General features: G+C 36.1%; 1 protein-coding gene across 5 annotated transcripts in view; it reads right to left on the bottom strand.

Annotated features, from left to right (window-relative positions):
- Positions 1-18,185, bottom strand: part of DOCK7 (dedicator of cytokinesis 7) — a 191,952-nt gene that overhangs the window by 31,960 nt on the left and 141,807 nt on the right. For all 5 annotated transcript variants that reach the window (XM_081486625.1, XM_081486620.1, XM_081486621.1 and 2 more), the window contains 8 exons: positions 14,633-14,815; positions 14,390-14,525; positions 10,660-10,756; positions 7,782-7,878; positions 7,325-7,459; positions 6,204-6,356; positions 973-1,131; positions 226-326 (listed from right to left, as the gene is read on the bottom strand). In XM_081486625.1, coding sequence (XP_081342751.1) covers positions 226-326; positions 973-1,131; positions 6,204-6,356; positions 7,325-7,459; positions 7,782-7,878; positions 10,660-10,756; positions 14,390-14,525; positions 14,633-14,815 — 1,061 coding nt within the window. The remainder of the gene's footprint in view (positions 1-225; positions 327-972; positions 1,132-6,203; positions 6,357-7,324; positions 7,460-7,781; positions 7,879-10,659; positions 10,757-14,389; positions 14,526-14,632; positions 14,816-18,185) is intronic.

The following is an 18,185-nucleotide window of genomic DNA, read 5'->3' as shown; positions in this document are numbered from 1 at the left end:
TGGTAAAAAGTCCATCTGCTATTGCAGGAGATGTGGGTTTGATCCCAGGGTCAGGAAGTTAACTTGGAGAGGGAAATGACAACCCACTCCAGTATTCTTGCCTGGGAAATCCCATGCACAGAGGAGCCTGGTGGGCTACAGACCATGGGGTCAAAAAAGAGGTGGACACAACTAAGCAGCTAAACAACAACAATACAGGGTATAAGTGAATTAAACAAATGCTACCTGTACATTAGATCAATTAACATTTCAGGATCCTCCTGGTGTTCCTTCATTTTAACAGTATCAGAAAGGATCATATGGAGATTAAAAACCAAATCTTGAACCTGTAGCAGAGAATTATATGAAAAACATTCTTCAACTGTCATTTATTCACAACCATTAAATTAGTTTGGAAGATATTTAAGATTTGAAATCTAAAGCTTTCAACACAAACAATACAATTTTGATATAGTTTTAAAGAGTACGGGTATGCTGGGGTAAGATGGTCGAAGAGTAAATTTTATACAAATTCATCAGCAGACTATTTTTTCACTTCTCTCACTCAGAAACAAGTAGAACTACTAGTAGAAATAAAAAATATATAGGGATATAAGGAATAAAAAATGAAATTCTTTCCGATTTTCAGATTTTCTCAAAAGGTAGTTTGTATAAACTTAGTTTTTGAGGCAAATTATTGTTTCACAAATCAGTGGGAACACTTTCATCATAAAGTTTTTTGTTTATCCATACTGATTAAGTCTAGTGTTCTTTTTGGCACAAATTCACAGAATTAAACACCAAAAACATTAACCATTCTGAGAAGAAAGGGTGGCTTATAAAAACAGAGATTCAGTCCTATCTATGACACATACGGACTGAAAGAAAAATACAGGTTCTGCCAGGAAAAACTAAAGTTTGATTTAATAATTTGGGAAATGCCTATTTACAATTCCTATTTCAGTTCATGCTCTAAAAAGTAGCATTTCTGACCTGATCAGGAAATGTTGTTTCCCTCAATTCCAAATCTTCTTCAGCATATGTCAGTATAGTCTTTAAAGAACGTCTTAAGAATTCTTCATTAAAATTCTGAGATGTGCCCACCAAGGAAGACAGTGACATGGTTACCTGCATTTTAACTCTGGCAAAGTTCTGTAACAGAGAAATTGCCAGGCAAATATTTAATAAAGGAAAAGCTTAAAGGGGAAGTGTCTATTTTTTTAACTTCCTATAAAGAAAAAGTTAGTATAAAACATCATTCTAGGAAAAATATTTTTGAAAAAGTAATGAAATGTGTAGTATTGAAATCCTATTTTTAAATGGATATAAAGCTTAGAATATTCCTGTGTTAACAGCCTACAAAACAAGGTTGAAAAAAAAATTGTGGGTTAGACTTGAATTAGAAGTTGTGCCTAGACTTTACATTGACCTACTATGAGGTATATGTTATTAACAATAACACCATTTTTACAGATGATGTTAAAGAACTTAACCAACATCACAAAATTCTTAAGTGTCAGATGTGGTCACTACACTCCACGGGATTTAATTACGTCCACTGCTATGATAAAAGTATAACTTAACTCACATCCTGTACAAAGTAACTTAAAGGTATATTCTTTGGAATGATGAGTGTAAGAGTTTACATTCTTCCTTTTTTAGTGTAAATTCATTTCTGTTTCACCGTTCCCCACTATGAAACCACTTTTAAGAGGTTATCAGTGACAACCTTTGTTGTTGTTTGGTCCCTAAGTGGTATCCAGCTCTTTGCGACCCCACGAACTGCAGCACAGCAGGCTTTCCTGTCCTTCACTATCTCCTGGAGCTTGCTCAAGCTCATGTCAATTGAGTGAGGGGGTGATACCATACAACCATCTCATCCTCTGTCATCCCTTTCTCCCCCTGCCTAAAATCTTTGCCAGCATCAGGGTCTCTTGCAATGAGTTGGCTCTTTGAATCAGGTGGCCAAACTATTGGAGCTTCAAGTTCAACATCTCCAGCACCACAGCTCGAAGACATCAATTCTTCACCAGTCAGCCTTCTTTATTGTTCAGCTCTCACATCTGTACATGACTACTGGAAAAACCATAGCTTTGACTATATGGACCTTTGCAGGCAAAGTAACAGCTCTGCTTTTTAATATGCAGTCTAGGTTTGACATTACTTTTCTTCCAAGGAGCCAGTATCTTTTAATTTCAAGGCTGCACTCACCACCCACAGTGATTTTGGAGCCCAAGAAAATAAAGTCTGTCCTATTGATTAAATAAATGGTGCTACTATTGTAGTCAGTTACACAGGCCCCAAACCAGGAGTCATTCCGTAGCCATTCTGCCCATTCATTATTCATACTATAAACTCAATCTACACCATCTTCTAATCTGTTCCAATCTGTTCTTTCTCCATTCTCAATGCCACTTTATGCCCTTATCATTTCTTACCTGGATTACTGCAATAACTTCCTAACCAATCTTTCTTTTTCCTTACCCCCTAAGTAGCATCAGGGAAATTTCTGAAAAATGTAAACCTGAATGTACATACCAGTCTTCTTCTTAAAATACTTCAATGACTGCTCAAAGCTTTGCAGATAAAATTCATGTATTTGACCAAATAAACATGCCAAACTATACGGTGGGAACTGAGAGTAGAGTGATAAACAAGTATCTGTCCAATGACAGCTTAATCTAAACATTTCAATTACAATTTTATCTCTTATTACTCTCTCTTTGAGCCGTAATAATTAAGAAGTGCTAAAAAAAGTTTCCTTCTCTGTTTGCCTGTTTCCTTCTCTCATCTCAATGCTTTCCTAATTATGTATGTGCCATTTTTGTTACCTAAAAAGTCTACCCACTACTTCTCCATCTGCCTGGGCAATTCTTCATCCTTAGTTCAAGCATCTCCTCTTCCTGAAACCCTCTTTGAGAGTATATGCTCTTTTTCTCTGTGCTTATACAGTCCCCTGTGCTTATCTCTCAGTGTATCAACAGCAAACCCATATTGAACATTTGCTCAGAGCCAGTTACTGATACAATAAGTGTGTTACTTAATATTAATTTATATAATCCTCACAAAACCATCTAAAGTAGGTACTTACTATTACTAGCTGAATATTACCTGTTCATCTCCTACCCTAGTAGATGCTAAGCTACTTTAAAATAAGTTTCCTTTTATCTGTTTGCCCAATGCCTACCACAGTACCTAGAACACAATTCAATACTTAGTTCTAATATCTCTTGAATATACAATCTATATAAAATCATGTGAGGTATAAGTTACCTATTCCTTTTTAGAGGTACTACATGAAATTAACATGATAAATTACCCATTTTTAATCCAACTGTATTAATATAAAGCTTTCCTAAAATAACAGAGGAAAAACTCCCAAGTGTAGTCAAATTTTAGGAACTCTTATTTCAAAAACTAAATAAGATCTATAAAGTAACTAGATTCTTTATTCTGAATTAGAGAAGACTTGGCTTCCAGTAAAAATAGGACAGTGTGAGATAGCAAGCTCCTATTCTCCTGCATTTCATATAAAAATAAAAGATGAATAGAAAAAAAAAGTCCATAAACTCTATTTCAGCAAAATGAGGAGACTGATATAATCTATATATTAGAAAAATGCATAAGGGCTGCCAAGACAAGCTAAATAGGAAGCAGCTTCAATGGAAGGCAAGGAGGGGATAGCAAATAGTGAGGAATCCTAGGGTGCAGATTTAAGAAATAATGGGAAAAACACTTGTTTTAAATTTAAATAAGAAACTCACTTTAAAGTGATAAAACTATCTGTCTTGAGAAAAAAACAACCAAAAAAATCTCAAAGGGCTGGACAGAAATAGATTGTCCTACAAATACCTGGGCCAATATAAATTGCCTCATTCTATGCTGAGTAACAAAAAGGTAAAGAAGATCAGTGCAATACCATATAAAGAACACTTAATAGGAAAATGTGGTCATGAAACAGATGAAAATTCTAATTAAAATATTTTACTTTGAATTATAAAAAATTTATGAAGCCATTAACTTTAGGAAGGAAAAAAATCATAGAAATACAAGAATTCAAGGGAAGCCACTGTGATAGCTAAGAACCAATACCCACTAGGCTGGCAGCAATACTGCCTCCACTGAGAATGTATGATTAAAGAAACAGAGGACTGAAGGTACTACATAATTAGAAAGGTAACTATTAAAGCAATATAAACTTTAAGGTGAACTTACCATGTACAAGATGAAAACAACCAACAGATTTTTTTAAGGAGAGGAGTGGGGAAGCATAACAAAATAATACAACACAAATCCAGGATGTAGCTAATATAATAACAAGTATGAAAGGTTTAATTCAACTTAGAAACTGAATTACAAAGCAAAACTCAACTCTATGTTGTATATGAGACACACATTTAAAATAAAGTGATTCAAAAAAGTGAAAGCGAAAGGATAAGCAAAGATAACCTAAGCCACATTCAAATTAGAAAGAAAGTAGAGATATCAATACTACACAAGGCAGAAGTCAGGTCAAAAATATAGAAATTTTAAATTAAGCCATCTCAGAGTCCTTTTCAATTCTAAAGGGAATAATTCATAGTAAGATGTAATAGTTATGAATAGTAGTTATCAATATACCAAACAGTTATGAATATCACTTTATCAAATAAGACCAAAAGGAGGAATTGACAATATGTAGGCTTTAAATCATTTCCTTTAGTCAACCAAAGAGACAAAAATAAAGTATCCCTTTTTAAATGCTTGTGTAACACATTTATAAAAACATTTTATGTTTGAATACACAAACACACACACCCATAGTACCAAAAAGGAGACATATTAATTGTACTACGATCACTCTGCAGTAAAACTAAAAATGATTGGGAATTCCCTGGCAGTCCAATGGTTAGGACTCCACGCTTTCACTACTGAGGGCCTGGGTTCAATCTCTGGTTGGGAACTAAGATCCTGCAAGCCACAGGATAGCCAGAAAACAAACAAACAGACAAAAACCAAAAATTATCATCAAAACTTTGAAACTTTGCAAGGAGATCAAATCAGTCCTAAAAGAAATCAATCCTGAATATTCACTGGAAGGACTGATGCTGAAGCTGAAGCTCCAATACTCTGGCCGCCTGATGCGAAGAGCCGACTCATTAGAAAAGACCCTGATGCTGGAAAAAATTGAAGGCAGAAGGAGAAGAGGATGACAGAGGACGAGGCAGTTTGATGGCATCACCAACGCAATGAACGTGAGTTTGACCAAGCTCCGGGAGATGGTGAAGGACAGGGAAGCCTGGTGTGCTACAGTCCATGGGGTCACTAGGACATGACTGAGCAACTGAACAACATCATCATCAAAACTTTAAAACTTCAGGTTAAAATGAAAATACAAACTGAAATTACAAAATATGTATTGAATAGAAACAAAGAATACTAAAAATACTAGATATTAGAACCAATGAGACATCAAAAGTAGTACACAATGCAATATTCTAGACCTTAATTACATGAGTAAGAATAAATGAATTAAACATTTGACTCAAAAAGCTAGGGAAAAAACAGCACATAAATCTATAATCAAATAAAAAACCATAAATGAAGACATGGAATTCTTCTAAAAGTGGCATATAATCATGAAATATCGAGCAAAGATGTTTAAACTTTTAATTTTTCTTATTATTACTTTCACTTCACTTAATGATAATAATTACAATTTACAGTCACTCAACATACATTTGTAGTTTAAATTTGTACTGCTGCTGCTGCTAAGTCGCTTTAGTCGTGTCCGACTCTGTGCGACCCCATAGATGGCAGCCCACCAGGCTCCCCCATCCCTGGGATTCTCCAGGCAAGAACACTGGAGTGGGTTGCCATTTCCTTCTCCAATGCATGAAAGTGGAAAGTGAAAGTGAAGTCGCTCAGTCGTGTCTGACTCGTAGCGATCCCATGGACTGCAGCCTACCAGGCTCCTCCGTCCATGGGATTTTCCAGGCAAGAGTACTGGAGTGGGGTGCCATTGCAAATTTGTACTACTATACGTTATTCTTAGTATATGAAATAAAACTGGAGATTTGGATTTTTATAAGTTATCCACAGAATGAGAAAAAGAAACAGTCTTAAGATTAGACTCAAAATACACTCCAAAATGTCACGCTCTCCCCAAACCCATTTAACAGATACCTACAGAAGTTATATTTCATTATGGATCCAAAGATACAATCCTAGGATAAAACACTTACATTCCCAATCTCAAAGTTTTGTCTCATAAGCAGGTAAAGGGAGGCACCAGCGTGAGACCGTATGGTACTGATGCTACTGCTACAGTGCCGTAGAAGCCGGAGGCATAGATCAGCACACTGCTCTGTTTCCTCCTCAAACAAGAGCTCAGGGAACTGTAAAGAAACAAAGCACCACTGAATTTATGTAGTAGATGCTTCAGATACATGTTAATATAGCCTGATGAAGAGATTCGTTAGTGTAGCCCAGGAACTGAAAGAATGCTTAAGAGATAATATTTGCTACTGGTTAATAAAATGGACCAGAGAACTAGACAGACTGGGTTTGAATATGGATTATGTTAGTACTGTGACCTTGCAAAGGGTTTCTCTTCCATAAAATGGGCCTAATAATATTGCCTATGTGGGACTGTATGACTACCTTAGATTAGATAATGTGAATAAAACACTTACTATAGTAACACATAATAAGTCTATGATAAAATTTTTTATTAATTTTTATTGAAATATAGTTGCTTTACAATATTATGTTAGTTTTTTGCTGCACAGCATGAAATGTTCTTACTATTACAAAATGGTATATGTTATCTTCACTGGCTAAGTTTCATCTTAAGATGACTAAGATGAAATAGATACCTTCAAGATTAAGAATACTGTATTTTAAAGGAAAACAAACATAGGAAATAAATATTTGAAGTAGCTAAACAAACAAACCAAGTACTTTTCTTTCCATTTACCTAGGATAAGCTAATTCCAATGGACTGAACAACTGACACACTAATTCTTGATAATGCACATCAATAAGAAATAGATAAAATAAGATGAAAACACAAAAGCCCAATATTTAAAACAGGCTATTAATTTCAGGCCCTTCTCCACATCAGAACTATTCTTTTTTTTCTTTTTTTCAATCCAGAAACTGGTTAAAGGTAGTCCAAATAAGAAAGAAATTCCAAAGGATAAGCAGTAGAGGAAAGGCAAAGAAGGATCAAGTCCTAGGTTATTACTAAAATTTTATCTATAAACATATTTAAGATGTAAGAAATGAATGTATCAAATGATCTTAGACAACGTTAGTAAAGAAAACAAAGTCTGACAAGACAGCAGGCACAAAAATAACCCACCTTTGAAACCAGGGCTCTCTGGGTAGCAAAACAGTGTTGTAGATAAACCGCACTTTGGTTACAGGCCATGCTGTGTAGTAGCACTTTTAGCACCCCACCAAGGATGCTCTCTTTGGATTCTGTTACAGAAACTGTCTGCAGTTTTAAAATAGAGATGTTAACTATAATCTGGTTAGAGATAGAACATGTAAAAATCAACAAATAAAAATTTTAATAGGAAAAAGATAATGGAAGGTCTAGGAGCTACTCAAGGAAAAGAAGCTGAGAAGGGTTTTGATAAGAAAAGGAGAAAAAAGAAAGGACAGAATTTAAATGAGAAAAAAAGAGGAGCAAGGACATAACTTTTAGGATCTACTGATATTTAAATATAATTATATGGTTCAATAAATACCTTTTTCCCCAACCCTGATTTACCAAATCTATACTAGTTTAAATTCCTCTAAATTAGTGTTTTTACCTGAACAACAATCTCTAATGTATCCAAAATGATTAGATTTGCTTCAGTAGCCAGATTGCCATCAATCAGTGCTTCGTGTTCAATCTCTGCTCTTGACCTAAAACGAAAGATGAGAAGAAATTATATTTTATCTTTTAGAAAACCCAATAGATGTGAAATTCACAAAAGACTTAAAGATGTACAGAAATTGAAAAACCTTAGAATCATTTTTCTTTTCCAGGGGAAGAGTTTTTCCAATAGCTGCCCGAGGGCAAAGTTATTAAGTGAATAAGAAAAATATTCTGCATGTTGAAAAATGTTTTGTTTTAATCTACATTTGTCAAACATGCCAATGCAGACTTTCTCACCCCATTACAGTACTACAGTGCCACTAAAGGCATAAATACTTAGCTTTCAGAGAGTTACAGCCAACACAGGAAAACACTGTTTTGTTCTGAACAGTACAGACACCAGGTGGTGCTCTGTACGCTTGTGTTTAGGGCTGCTTTCAGGCAGAGCAGCACCCACAATGCTTAGTATTCATGACCATTTCAGGCAGAGCAGCACCCACAATGCTTAGTATTTATGACCATCTCAGGGATTTCCAACATAGTTATTTAGGATAAAAGAACTTTCTTAAAAATAAAGTTTTGTCTAATTTTCCCAAATTTCTGATACAAAAATTTTAATACAGAAAATGAGTAACTCTTCAGTGAGATTCTGGATGGAATTAGTCATTAGAAATAAAACAACTTGACATAATAAAGTGGTTTACTTGAACACTAACATTTACCAAAGTACCATTTAATTAAAATTAAATGACTATATACGATTTATGAGTAAAGCTGACATTTCAATCACAATGCATATATGGAAACTACATCCAAATAGACCAAAAAATATATATACAAATCAAAGCAAAAATACAAGGACATATTAAATGTTAACTTTTCAAAGTTAGATATTAATTAAAGTCTGAATCTTTATTACTACCACTAAAGAGAACAGTTTGTGAATTTACATTTTATAAATTTAAGGAGAAAATACAACGTTAGAATTAAATTGGAAAAGAAACATAATGTTTAAACTTAAAATTCCAGTGAGATTTTGTGAAGACACACGAAAAACAAGATGTTTAAACCAAAAGAATCAGAAAAATACCAAAAAGAAAAGGAAAATGGCTTCCTTTAAACATAGCAAGATAAGCAAAGAGAACACATAATACAAGTGCAGAAGTAAAGCAATATACTAATAACATAGTCTCTCAGTGCTTTGTGATTTTTAAAAAACACAATACATATGGAAAAATAATTAAAGAAATGGACTTGGACAAAAAAGACAGAAAAGCAGACACTCAAACTTCAAGAAATTTTAACACAGTTATATACAGCATCTGCTCTGGTCCAAGTATGCGTCTTTCCTGCCAAACTCATACAATGAAAATGTAATGCCTAAGGTAACGGTGTTAGGAGGTGCAGCTTTTGGAAGGTGATTGGAAAATCAGGGCAGAGCCCTCATGAATGAGATTAATGCCTCTATAAAAGAAGCCCCTAGGAATTTCCTTGTCCTTAAACCATAAGGGAACACAGCAAGAAGCCTATAAACCCAAAAAAGGGCCTTCACCAGATACTGAATCTGTTGGTGCAATGATCTTGAACTCCCTAGCCTTCAGAATCATAAGAAATAAATTTCTGTTATTTAAAAGTGACCCAGTGTGTGTTATTTTGTCATAGTAGCCTAAAGAGACTAAGACAGTTTCTGCCAATCCCAAACTTATCTATATGGTACTGATCCTGCTGCTTCTCTTTCTGCTGGCTCCCACAGGGCCTTGCTTCCTGTGTTTTATGATTTTACTGTGGGAGAGCTGGTTTTCCTGGTAAAGAATCTGCCTGCCAAGCAGGAGATGTGGGTTTGATCCCTGGGTCAGGAAGACCCCCCTGGAGACGGAAACAGCAATCTGCTCCAGTATTCTTGCCTAGGAAATCCCACGGACAGAGAAGCCTCACAGGATGCAGTCCACAGGGTCGTAAAGAGTCAGACATGACTGAGCTACTGAGCATGTAGGAGAGCTAATATTTCTGAAAGCTTCTCTGTGAGAATCCTCTAAAGTTTGGACGGAAGATGGTTCTCAGGGCGACCAATTTAGGACAGGACTTGGGGGGGGGTGTCCCTGGGACATTCACTGCTAAAATTAAGAGTACTAAGCAAACCCAAATGAGTTGGTCACTATATTCTCAAGGTTTTAGGAGCTTATCAAGTTACCTGAGGGCTAATTTGAAATTAGAAATTATCAGGAAAAGATTGCAGCCCCCTGACACAATGCCAAGCAATTTTCAAGCCAAGCAATTTTACCTATGGTTACCTGGGCAGTGAGAAGGGTTTATTTCCGGTTACCCTTATGAAGATGCAGTCCTTTAGGATCCTGGACTCACGAAAGTGCATTTTTAGTTGTTTTTGGCAATAGAGTGGTCAGTTAGTGTACCTAGTTTGTCTCCATACTAGAAACAGAAGACTTGTAGTGTTTTGTCTTTAACTATATTTTAAGCTCTAAGAGAGCAAAGATAATTTTCTAATTTTTTATACTCCTTGAAATATTTAGTTTCAGTGTGACACCCAAAATAGTGACATTTCAAAAATAGTTGCTCAATCCATTTTCCAGGGGGAATTGTTGGGGAAAATAAGGTGACATTTAAATATGTAACCTTTTGCTTTACTATACCATATGATAAATTCTTCCCCCAAATTGTTTTTAATCCAAAATGGAAAAATTAAATATAACTGTTCTGATTTTTAAAATTTGAATGCCTAATTATATAAAATAACACTGAAAGTAATCATTTTCCTCTTGCACTTGAACTTCAACATGCCCATCAATAAGATAAAATTGAAGGTTTATTACTTGTCAAGCTTCTCAGTGTTTTGACGCCAGTGAGTCATATCCTTTCTCCACCTCAGATTTTCTTGACTTCCAAAGGCACTTCCAGATGGGCTTCTCTCTGTCAAACAAATTTCAAAACCTTCTTTAAAAATGTTGTTTCAGTTAGACCACATTCATGTATATTTGCAAACATATAAGAAATACTACAGGGCTTCCCTGGTGGCTCAGGGGTAAAGAATCCACCTACCAGTGCAGGAGACATGGATTTGGTTCCTGATCAAGCAAGATCCCACATGCTGCAGAGCAACTAAGCCTGCACCACAACTACTGAGCCTGCGCCCTAGAGCCCAGGAGCCGCAGCTACGGAGCCCATGTGCTGCCACTACTGAGGACTACACGCCCCAGAGCCCGCACTCCACAACAAGAAAAGCCAGCGAAATGAGAAGCTCACAAACCGCAACTGCAGAGTATCCCCTGCTCACCACAACTAGACAAAAGCCCATGCAGCAATGAAGGCCCAGAAGAGCCATAGATAAGTAAATAAATAAATAAAATTTTAAAAAAGAAATATTACATAATGTTAATAATTTTATTAACACAGCCATTTTATCCTCAGTACAAATGGAACAAAACCTGACAATGGTGCTTTTTATTAAAAATGTTCACAACAGTTATAGGATATATTTGCTAAATGTAATATAAAAAATCCAAACACTTTCTTAAATAAGCAAACTTTTTAATTCTGACTTTCTGAAATTCTTAACCATGGTTTATAAGACTTTATGATATGATTTTATTTTCTCCACCTTTCTTTATACTACCATTATCGTGTGTGTGTGTCTGTGTCTGTGTCTGTGTGTAGTTTCACTACATATGCTCTTGATTTAGGATGTACACAATAGTGGTTGCTCCTTTTACCTGATTGTTTTTCACACAAATTTTCACTGGCCAGTTATTCATCACCTCTGCTGAAAGGCCTTCCTCAACTTTCCACCACTTCCTTTCCTCTTAATTTACTTTATTTCTCTCCACAGCACTTATGACCACAAAAATAAAAGCTACAAATTAAGGAAGATTCTGAAAGTAATTATTTCTTTTGGTCCACAGAAAGCAGAAGAGGAGAACATAGGGGCTCTCTCCCAAGAGAAACAGAAGGCAGAGTGAATGATAGGGGCTTCTTTAAGGGGCAGCAGCAACAGAAGTGGTTCATATTAATCTAGCACAAGTGGAGAGTCATTGAGAATTGTGGAGAAATACATATATTTAAACAACGGAATCAAGCCATGACTTCAAGCTTTCAACTTGAAGACTACTACTCCTCTTTGAAAAACAAGAGACTTTGGCTGGGGAGGATGGAAAGGAAAATGAAAGTAAAAATTCCGAGTTCAAACAGAAATTTTAAAAATACTGAGAAACAAATATAATTTGACAGACAATAAAGGATTAGTCCGGATATTGCTTCTGCTTTCTCTCCTTTTCCTTCTCTTTCTGTCCCTCTTTACTTCTTCAATTTTTAAACCTCTGTCTTTAAGAAATTTTGTGAAAGAAAGCAAAAAGATTTGTCTATATTAAGACAGTTAACAAAATAAGTATCTGTGATCTATCTTCATTATTATCATTAACTTTATTTTTTTTTTCAGGAAACTTTCTCTCATCTCCTTAGTTAAGAATGTCTATCGTTAGGTGACCTAGCTTATTAAGTGTCCAAATATAAATAAGAATTGCAAACGGAATTATTTTAATTTTAAGAAGATGAGAACTTCAATTATTTTTTTAAAGTGAGACACAATTGACATACAATATTATATTGGTTTCTTGTGTATAAAATAATGACGCAATACATGCATGTATTACAAAATGATGATCAAAACAAGTCTAGTTAACATCCATGACCATGAGTAGTTTCAAATGTTTTTCTCTTATGATAAGAACTTTTAAGATGTACTTGCTTTGCAACTTTCTAGTATACATTTGTTAACATGATGTAAGTTATATCTCCAGTACTTAAGAATTTTAAAACTGTGAGTTTCTACCTTTTGACTCCCTTCACTCATTTTGTCCACCCCTACCTTGCACCTAACTGTTCCCTGTACCTATGAGTTTGGGGGAAGGTTGGGTTTACTTGTGGTTTTTTTTTTAGCTTCCATGGTAGCTGTCCAAAGACTACAGGTTTAAAAATGTAACAAACACATTGTTAAAAGCTCCATTCTCTTCAACAGTAAGTCTTAGAAAGAGCTATGGTATAATATAAAGAACACTACATTAGAAGTCAAAAGATCCTGGTTCTGTCACTTAGTTTATGACCTTAGGCAAGCTATTTACCTTTGAGAGTTTTATTTTATTTTAAAGATGAGGATAATTATTTGTTAGGTTTGATATAATTAAATGACCTAGAAAGTTGATTTTCATACTTTATAGACTTGTTGTCCATATTAAATGAGCTAAACGAAAATCAATAGGTACACGATATAAGCCAGGCGTGCTACAGTCCATGGGGTCGCAAAGAGTCGGACACAACTGAGCAACTGAACTGAACTGAAACTCTATACAACTAAAGTGAAAAAACAACACTCTATTAATTTCAAAGGCAAAGATTGTCTTATTCATTATTAAATTCCAAACACACATAGCATATAAAAGATACTTTTAAGTTTACCTAAATAAAGGATCATTAAGTTAAATGGCCAATCAAAAAACAACAAATATAGAATATTCATGTAAACATACACTCACATTTTAAGTCAACAACATATATTGAGCTGTTAGCATATGTCATGTACACAGATGACTAAGCCATGTCCTTGACCTTAAGGTGCTCTCAGCAATAATACTACTTCACAATTTACAAAATGTTTACACACACACACACACACACACACACACACACACACACACGGTCACCACAAAGATGACAAGATCAATTAGTTATACTACCATTTAAAATCTCAAACAACCACAAGTGGACGAGGAAAGGGAAAGTGGGAAGATTAAGTGGTTGGCCAAGGTTTTATGGCTAATGGGTAGCAGACCAGGGATTAGAAATAGGCTTCAGATGCAACTAAATTATTTTCTCTTCCTGATACTTGAGATAGGCAATATCTTTGCCTTATCTACAGGATATAGGATTAGAAATAGGCTTCAGATGCAACTAAATTATTTTCTCTTCCTGATACTTGAGATAGGCAATATCTTTGCCTTATCTACAGGATATATTAATTCACTGCAAAAGTAGGAAACTTTTAAGAGTACAAAGTCATGTTACAGAGAATGTACAGCCAAGAGAGAACCACAATGTAAACTATAGACTCTGTATGATAATAAGCATCAGCGTAGGTTGATCAATTGTGATAAGTGATGGCAACTCCTATATGAAAAGCTGAAAATGAGGGGTGTCATGCATGTGTGAAGACAGAGGATAAATAGGAAATATCTGTATTTTCAGCTCAATTTTCCTACAAACCTAAAACTGCTCTTAACAACACCTAGTTTTTAAAATAAGGGAAACTATTAATAATCACACAAAGATTAGAAGAACAAACAGATTATCCAGAGCAAACTGGAAGTATGTTCACTCTAATTAAATAGGAATTCTATCTTGCAAAGACATGGCTATTCAAATTAATTCACAGCTACATTAAAACACTGTTTTAAAAGTGTAGAATTGTCATTGAAGACTTGCAAAAATGATCACTGTAATAATGTTCAGGGAAACTGAAAAAATTCTCACCAGAAGAAGACACTGTGTACGTACCAAGCTGTCCTCGGCTTCGGCGCACCATTTCTTGCCTAGCACCTATGCTTCCAAGAATAGCTTCCTCAAGCTTTGCTCTCATGTCTTTTGATTTCTTAAAGGTCAAACTGTTCATTCTTTCAAATACTTTCTTTCCCTAAAATTTAAACATTAGAAAAGAAGACACAGTAAGGAAATTTTCTTCTTCTTTTCCACATTATGTTCCCTCTTACTCTTCTTTGCAATGGCACAATGATCACTTACTTTGTACTCAAAGCAAGATACACAAAGATAAAGCAGATCTAATAGCCGGTTTAGCTGCAGGACTGAAAGATCTGTAAACCACTTTTGTAGAACTGTCTCATCTGCATTCTTGAGAACCCAAAGCAGACAGATCAAAAGACTCCGACTTGATTCTGCTGAAAAGGTAGTGTGTTGCCTGCCACTCTGAAAATAAAAAGCAGTAAAAATCAAAGACCATTTCTTTTTATCAGCTGTCAGTTGTTTTCTTCTAAAAGCAATGCAAAAGTAATTACTTTAAAATCAAATATTTTGAAAGAACCATTTGATTTAGGCCATATTTGTGTAACTCATACAGAACCTTAAACTTAAGGTTCTGAAACTTAATGAACCTTTCCTAGCAACAGAAAATTGTTTACAGGGCTTACAGAAGACTGTAAATAAAGATTAACAGGTAACATGAAGGGAAAAACTAAAAGGTTCTATTATTAAAAACTAGGTCCTATTAAAAACTATGATATCTGAAGAAGACAATCAAAAAGGGGGGCTTCATTGTATACCTACAGGCTGATTCATGTTGAGGTTTGACAGAAAACAGCAAAATTCTATAAAGCAATTACCCTTCAATAAAAAATAAATAAATAAAGACAATCAGACATGATATAAAAAAAAAACCACAACTGACTCTATATAAGACTATTTTAAGAATATTATGTGATAACAAAATGTTTATCGGGTTTAGAGAATCACTATTTTCCATCAAATGTCTTCCCTGGTGGCTCAGTGGTAAAGAACCCACCTGCCAATACAGGAACATGGATTTGATTCCTGGGTCAGGAAGATCCCCTGGAGAAGGAATGGCAACCCACTCCAGTATTCTTGCCTGGGAAATCATACAGACAGAGGAGCCTGGAGGGCTACAGTTCATGGGGTCAGGAGAGTCAGACACAATTTAGCAACTAAACAATAACAACAATATTTTCTATCAAGGGCCACTGATTAAAAAAAAGAAGTCTTAGACCATATATAAGTAAAAAGTATTTTTTTTGCAGGAAGGGGGACCCTTATAGTGTCCGAGAGTGGGCTCTTGTCTAACACTAGGAAATGAACTGTCTGAGGAGACACGTGAGCTGAAAAGCAAGAGACTTTATTGGGAAGTGGCACCAGGGCGGAGAGCAGTAGAGTAAGGGAACCCAGGAGAACTGCTCTGCCACATGGTTCGTAGTCTCCATTTTATGGTGATGGGATTAGTTTCTGAGTTGTCTTTGGCCAATCATCCTGACTCAAGAGTCCTCCTGGTGGTGCAAGCATTGCTCAGTCAAGATGGATGCCAGCAAGAAGGATTCTGGGAGGTGGTAGGACACACAGTGTCTCCTTTTGATCTTTCCCAAACTCTTCTGGTTGGTGGTGGCTTATTAGCTCCTGTGTTCCTTACCAGTACCTGTTGTAAAGTAACTTACACAGATGGTTACTATGGTGCCTGGCCAAGGTGGGTGGTTTCAGTCAGCGTGCTTCCGCTAACAACTTCCCCGAGAGACTTTATACTCAGGATTTGTTGTTAGTTGTTTAGCTGCTAATTGGGATGGAGGTCTCTTTCTTCTGTAACTTCTTTCTGTTGTGCATGGGCATAGGCCTGCCTAGCAGAGCAGAAGTCTATCTCTACCTGATATAAGTCGAGGTATTCTGTATCTGAAACCAGCTTCCATCCTTGTAACAACAACTTAGCCTGAAACTTTTGGACCCTGTCAGAGGTGAAACAGACAGGAACCAAACAGGAGGCCTAACAGGATGGTCATCATTGATCCCCAGAAAAAGAAGGCAGAATTTGGGGTGAGGACTGCAGAGTGTGTGACTTTCTTCTGATTGGCTGGTGGTGAGGCAACAGGGTGATGTTCCAGGAATCTTGTGCTCAGCCTGAAGTTACCAGCCTCCACCTGGGTCGGGGCCCTAGTTCTGCAGAAGAACTCAAAGACATTGCTTGCATGTTTCTTAAGAAGCAACCAGGACTCTGCCCCAAGGCTCCTGACTGCTCCTCCCCTGTTTTTATATTCCCTCCCTTCCCTGATCAGCAACTGTTTGAATCTGCCCTGTGGAACTCAGGGAAGGTCAAGGAGGCTGAAACAAGCCTATATCCTACAAACAAGAAACGGGGAACACAGAAAGGATCGGTACTCCAGAGCCCCACAGAGTCCTACTCAGTTTTAACTCAGGCAACTGGGCAACTATGGCTCTGGTAACTTCCTGTCAAAATGGGGCAAGGTGCTACCTCAATTTGGAGAACAGACACTGAATCGAAAGTATTTCTGAGTTCTAAGTCCTGGATCTGAGTCCTGTATGATCAAAATCTGAATTTCTTGGTTTGTCATTTTGGTTTTAACAGATCCAACTAGAAGTAGTTAGAGGAGTGACAACTGGAATTCTAATAGACAAAACAAATCTCATTTCTTTTCAGAAGAATAAGCCTGAAACCCAGTCTGGACCTGGCATGTTGGGACGACTTGTAGCCAGGTAACCAGTTACCTAGTTTTATCAAAAAGTAAGGTTGCAGTTACTAGATTTCAGCAGACACTGTTTTGAAAATGTCTGGTGACATCCAAGTCTAACACAGCTCAGAAGTCTCAAGTTCTTAGCAATACAAGGACTAGTCTGAATAAAGTCTTGAGTAAGAATTAAGCTAAGAGCTTCCATTAGATGCATCCCATTATATCCCAGGTCATTTGACTTAGTCTATTCTGTACCAGTCCTTATCTTCCAGGGAAATTATATATTGGTGCTGTCTATAAGGCACAGTCCCTTGGACTGCAAGGAGATCAAACCAGTCCATCCTAAAGGAAATCAATCCTGAATATTCTTTGGAAGGACTGATGCTGAAGCTGAAACTCCAATACTTTGACCACCAGATGTGAAGAACTGACTCATTAGAAAAGACCCTGATGCTTGGAAAGACGGAAGGCAGGAGAAGGGGATGACAGAGGATGAGATGGTTGGATGGTATCACCGACTCAACGGACATGAATTTGAGCAAGCTCTGGAAGTTGGTGATGGACAGAGAAGGCTGGTATGCTGCAGGCCATGGGGTCACAAAGAATTGGGCACAACTGAGTGACTGAACTGAACTGATAAGGAACACAGCCCAGTTTCTTAGTGTTACTGGATTGATTAACCTTAGTATGATTAAATTGTTCCCAACAGAGAGGATACTTTAAATTACCACAGCTTGGTGTTATCTACATAAAACCATCCCAAAATTGTGGGAGATTTCCTTTTAATAGACAAGAGGTTGGAAGTTTGGTTGAGACTTAGCTCAGTAGAGAGGAAAAGTGGAATGAGGAAAAAACAGAATGAGAAAAAAAATAATTCAAAAGAAGATAATAAATGAGACAAAAAAATACATAATGGGGTGAGAAAACATGAAGTAAAATTAAAATGTTAAGTACATTTCATATAGATGTAAATAAATTTTAAAATTCTAGTGAAAGACAAAAATGAACAGACCAGATTTTAAAAATATAAGATAAAATACAACTACATGAATTAAATAATGAAAATGTTAGCTATAAATCATAGTATGTAGTTA

Source organism: Giraffa tippelskirchi, chromosome 5 (assembly GCF_054371585.1).
Source record: "Giraffa tippelskirchi isolate mGirTip1 chromosome 5, T2T-mGirTip1v1.2.pri, whole genome shotgun sequence".
Classification (NCBI taxonomy): Eukaryota; Metazoa; Chordata; class Mammalia; order Artiodactyla; family Giraffidae; genus Giraffa; species Giraffa tippelskirchi.
The sequence above is the reverse complement of the archived record's forward strand: the minus strand, read 5'-3'. Positions and strand labels throughout refer to the sequence as shown.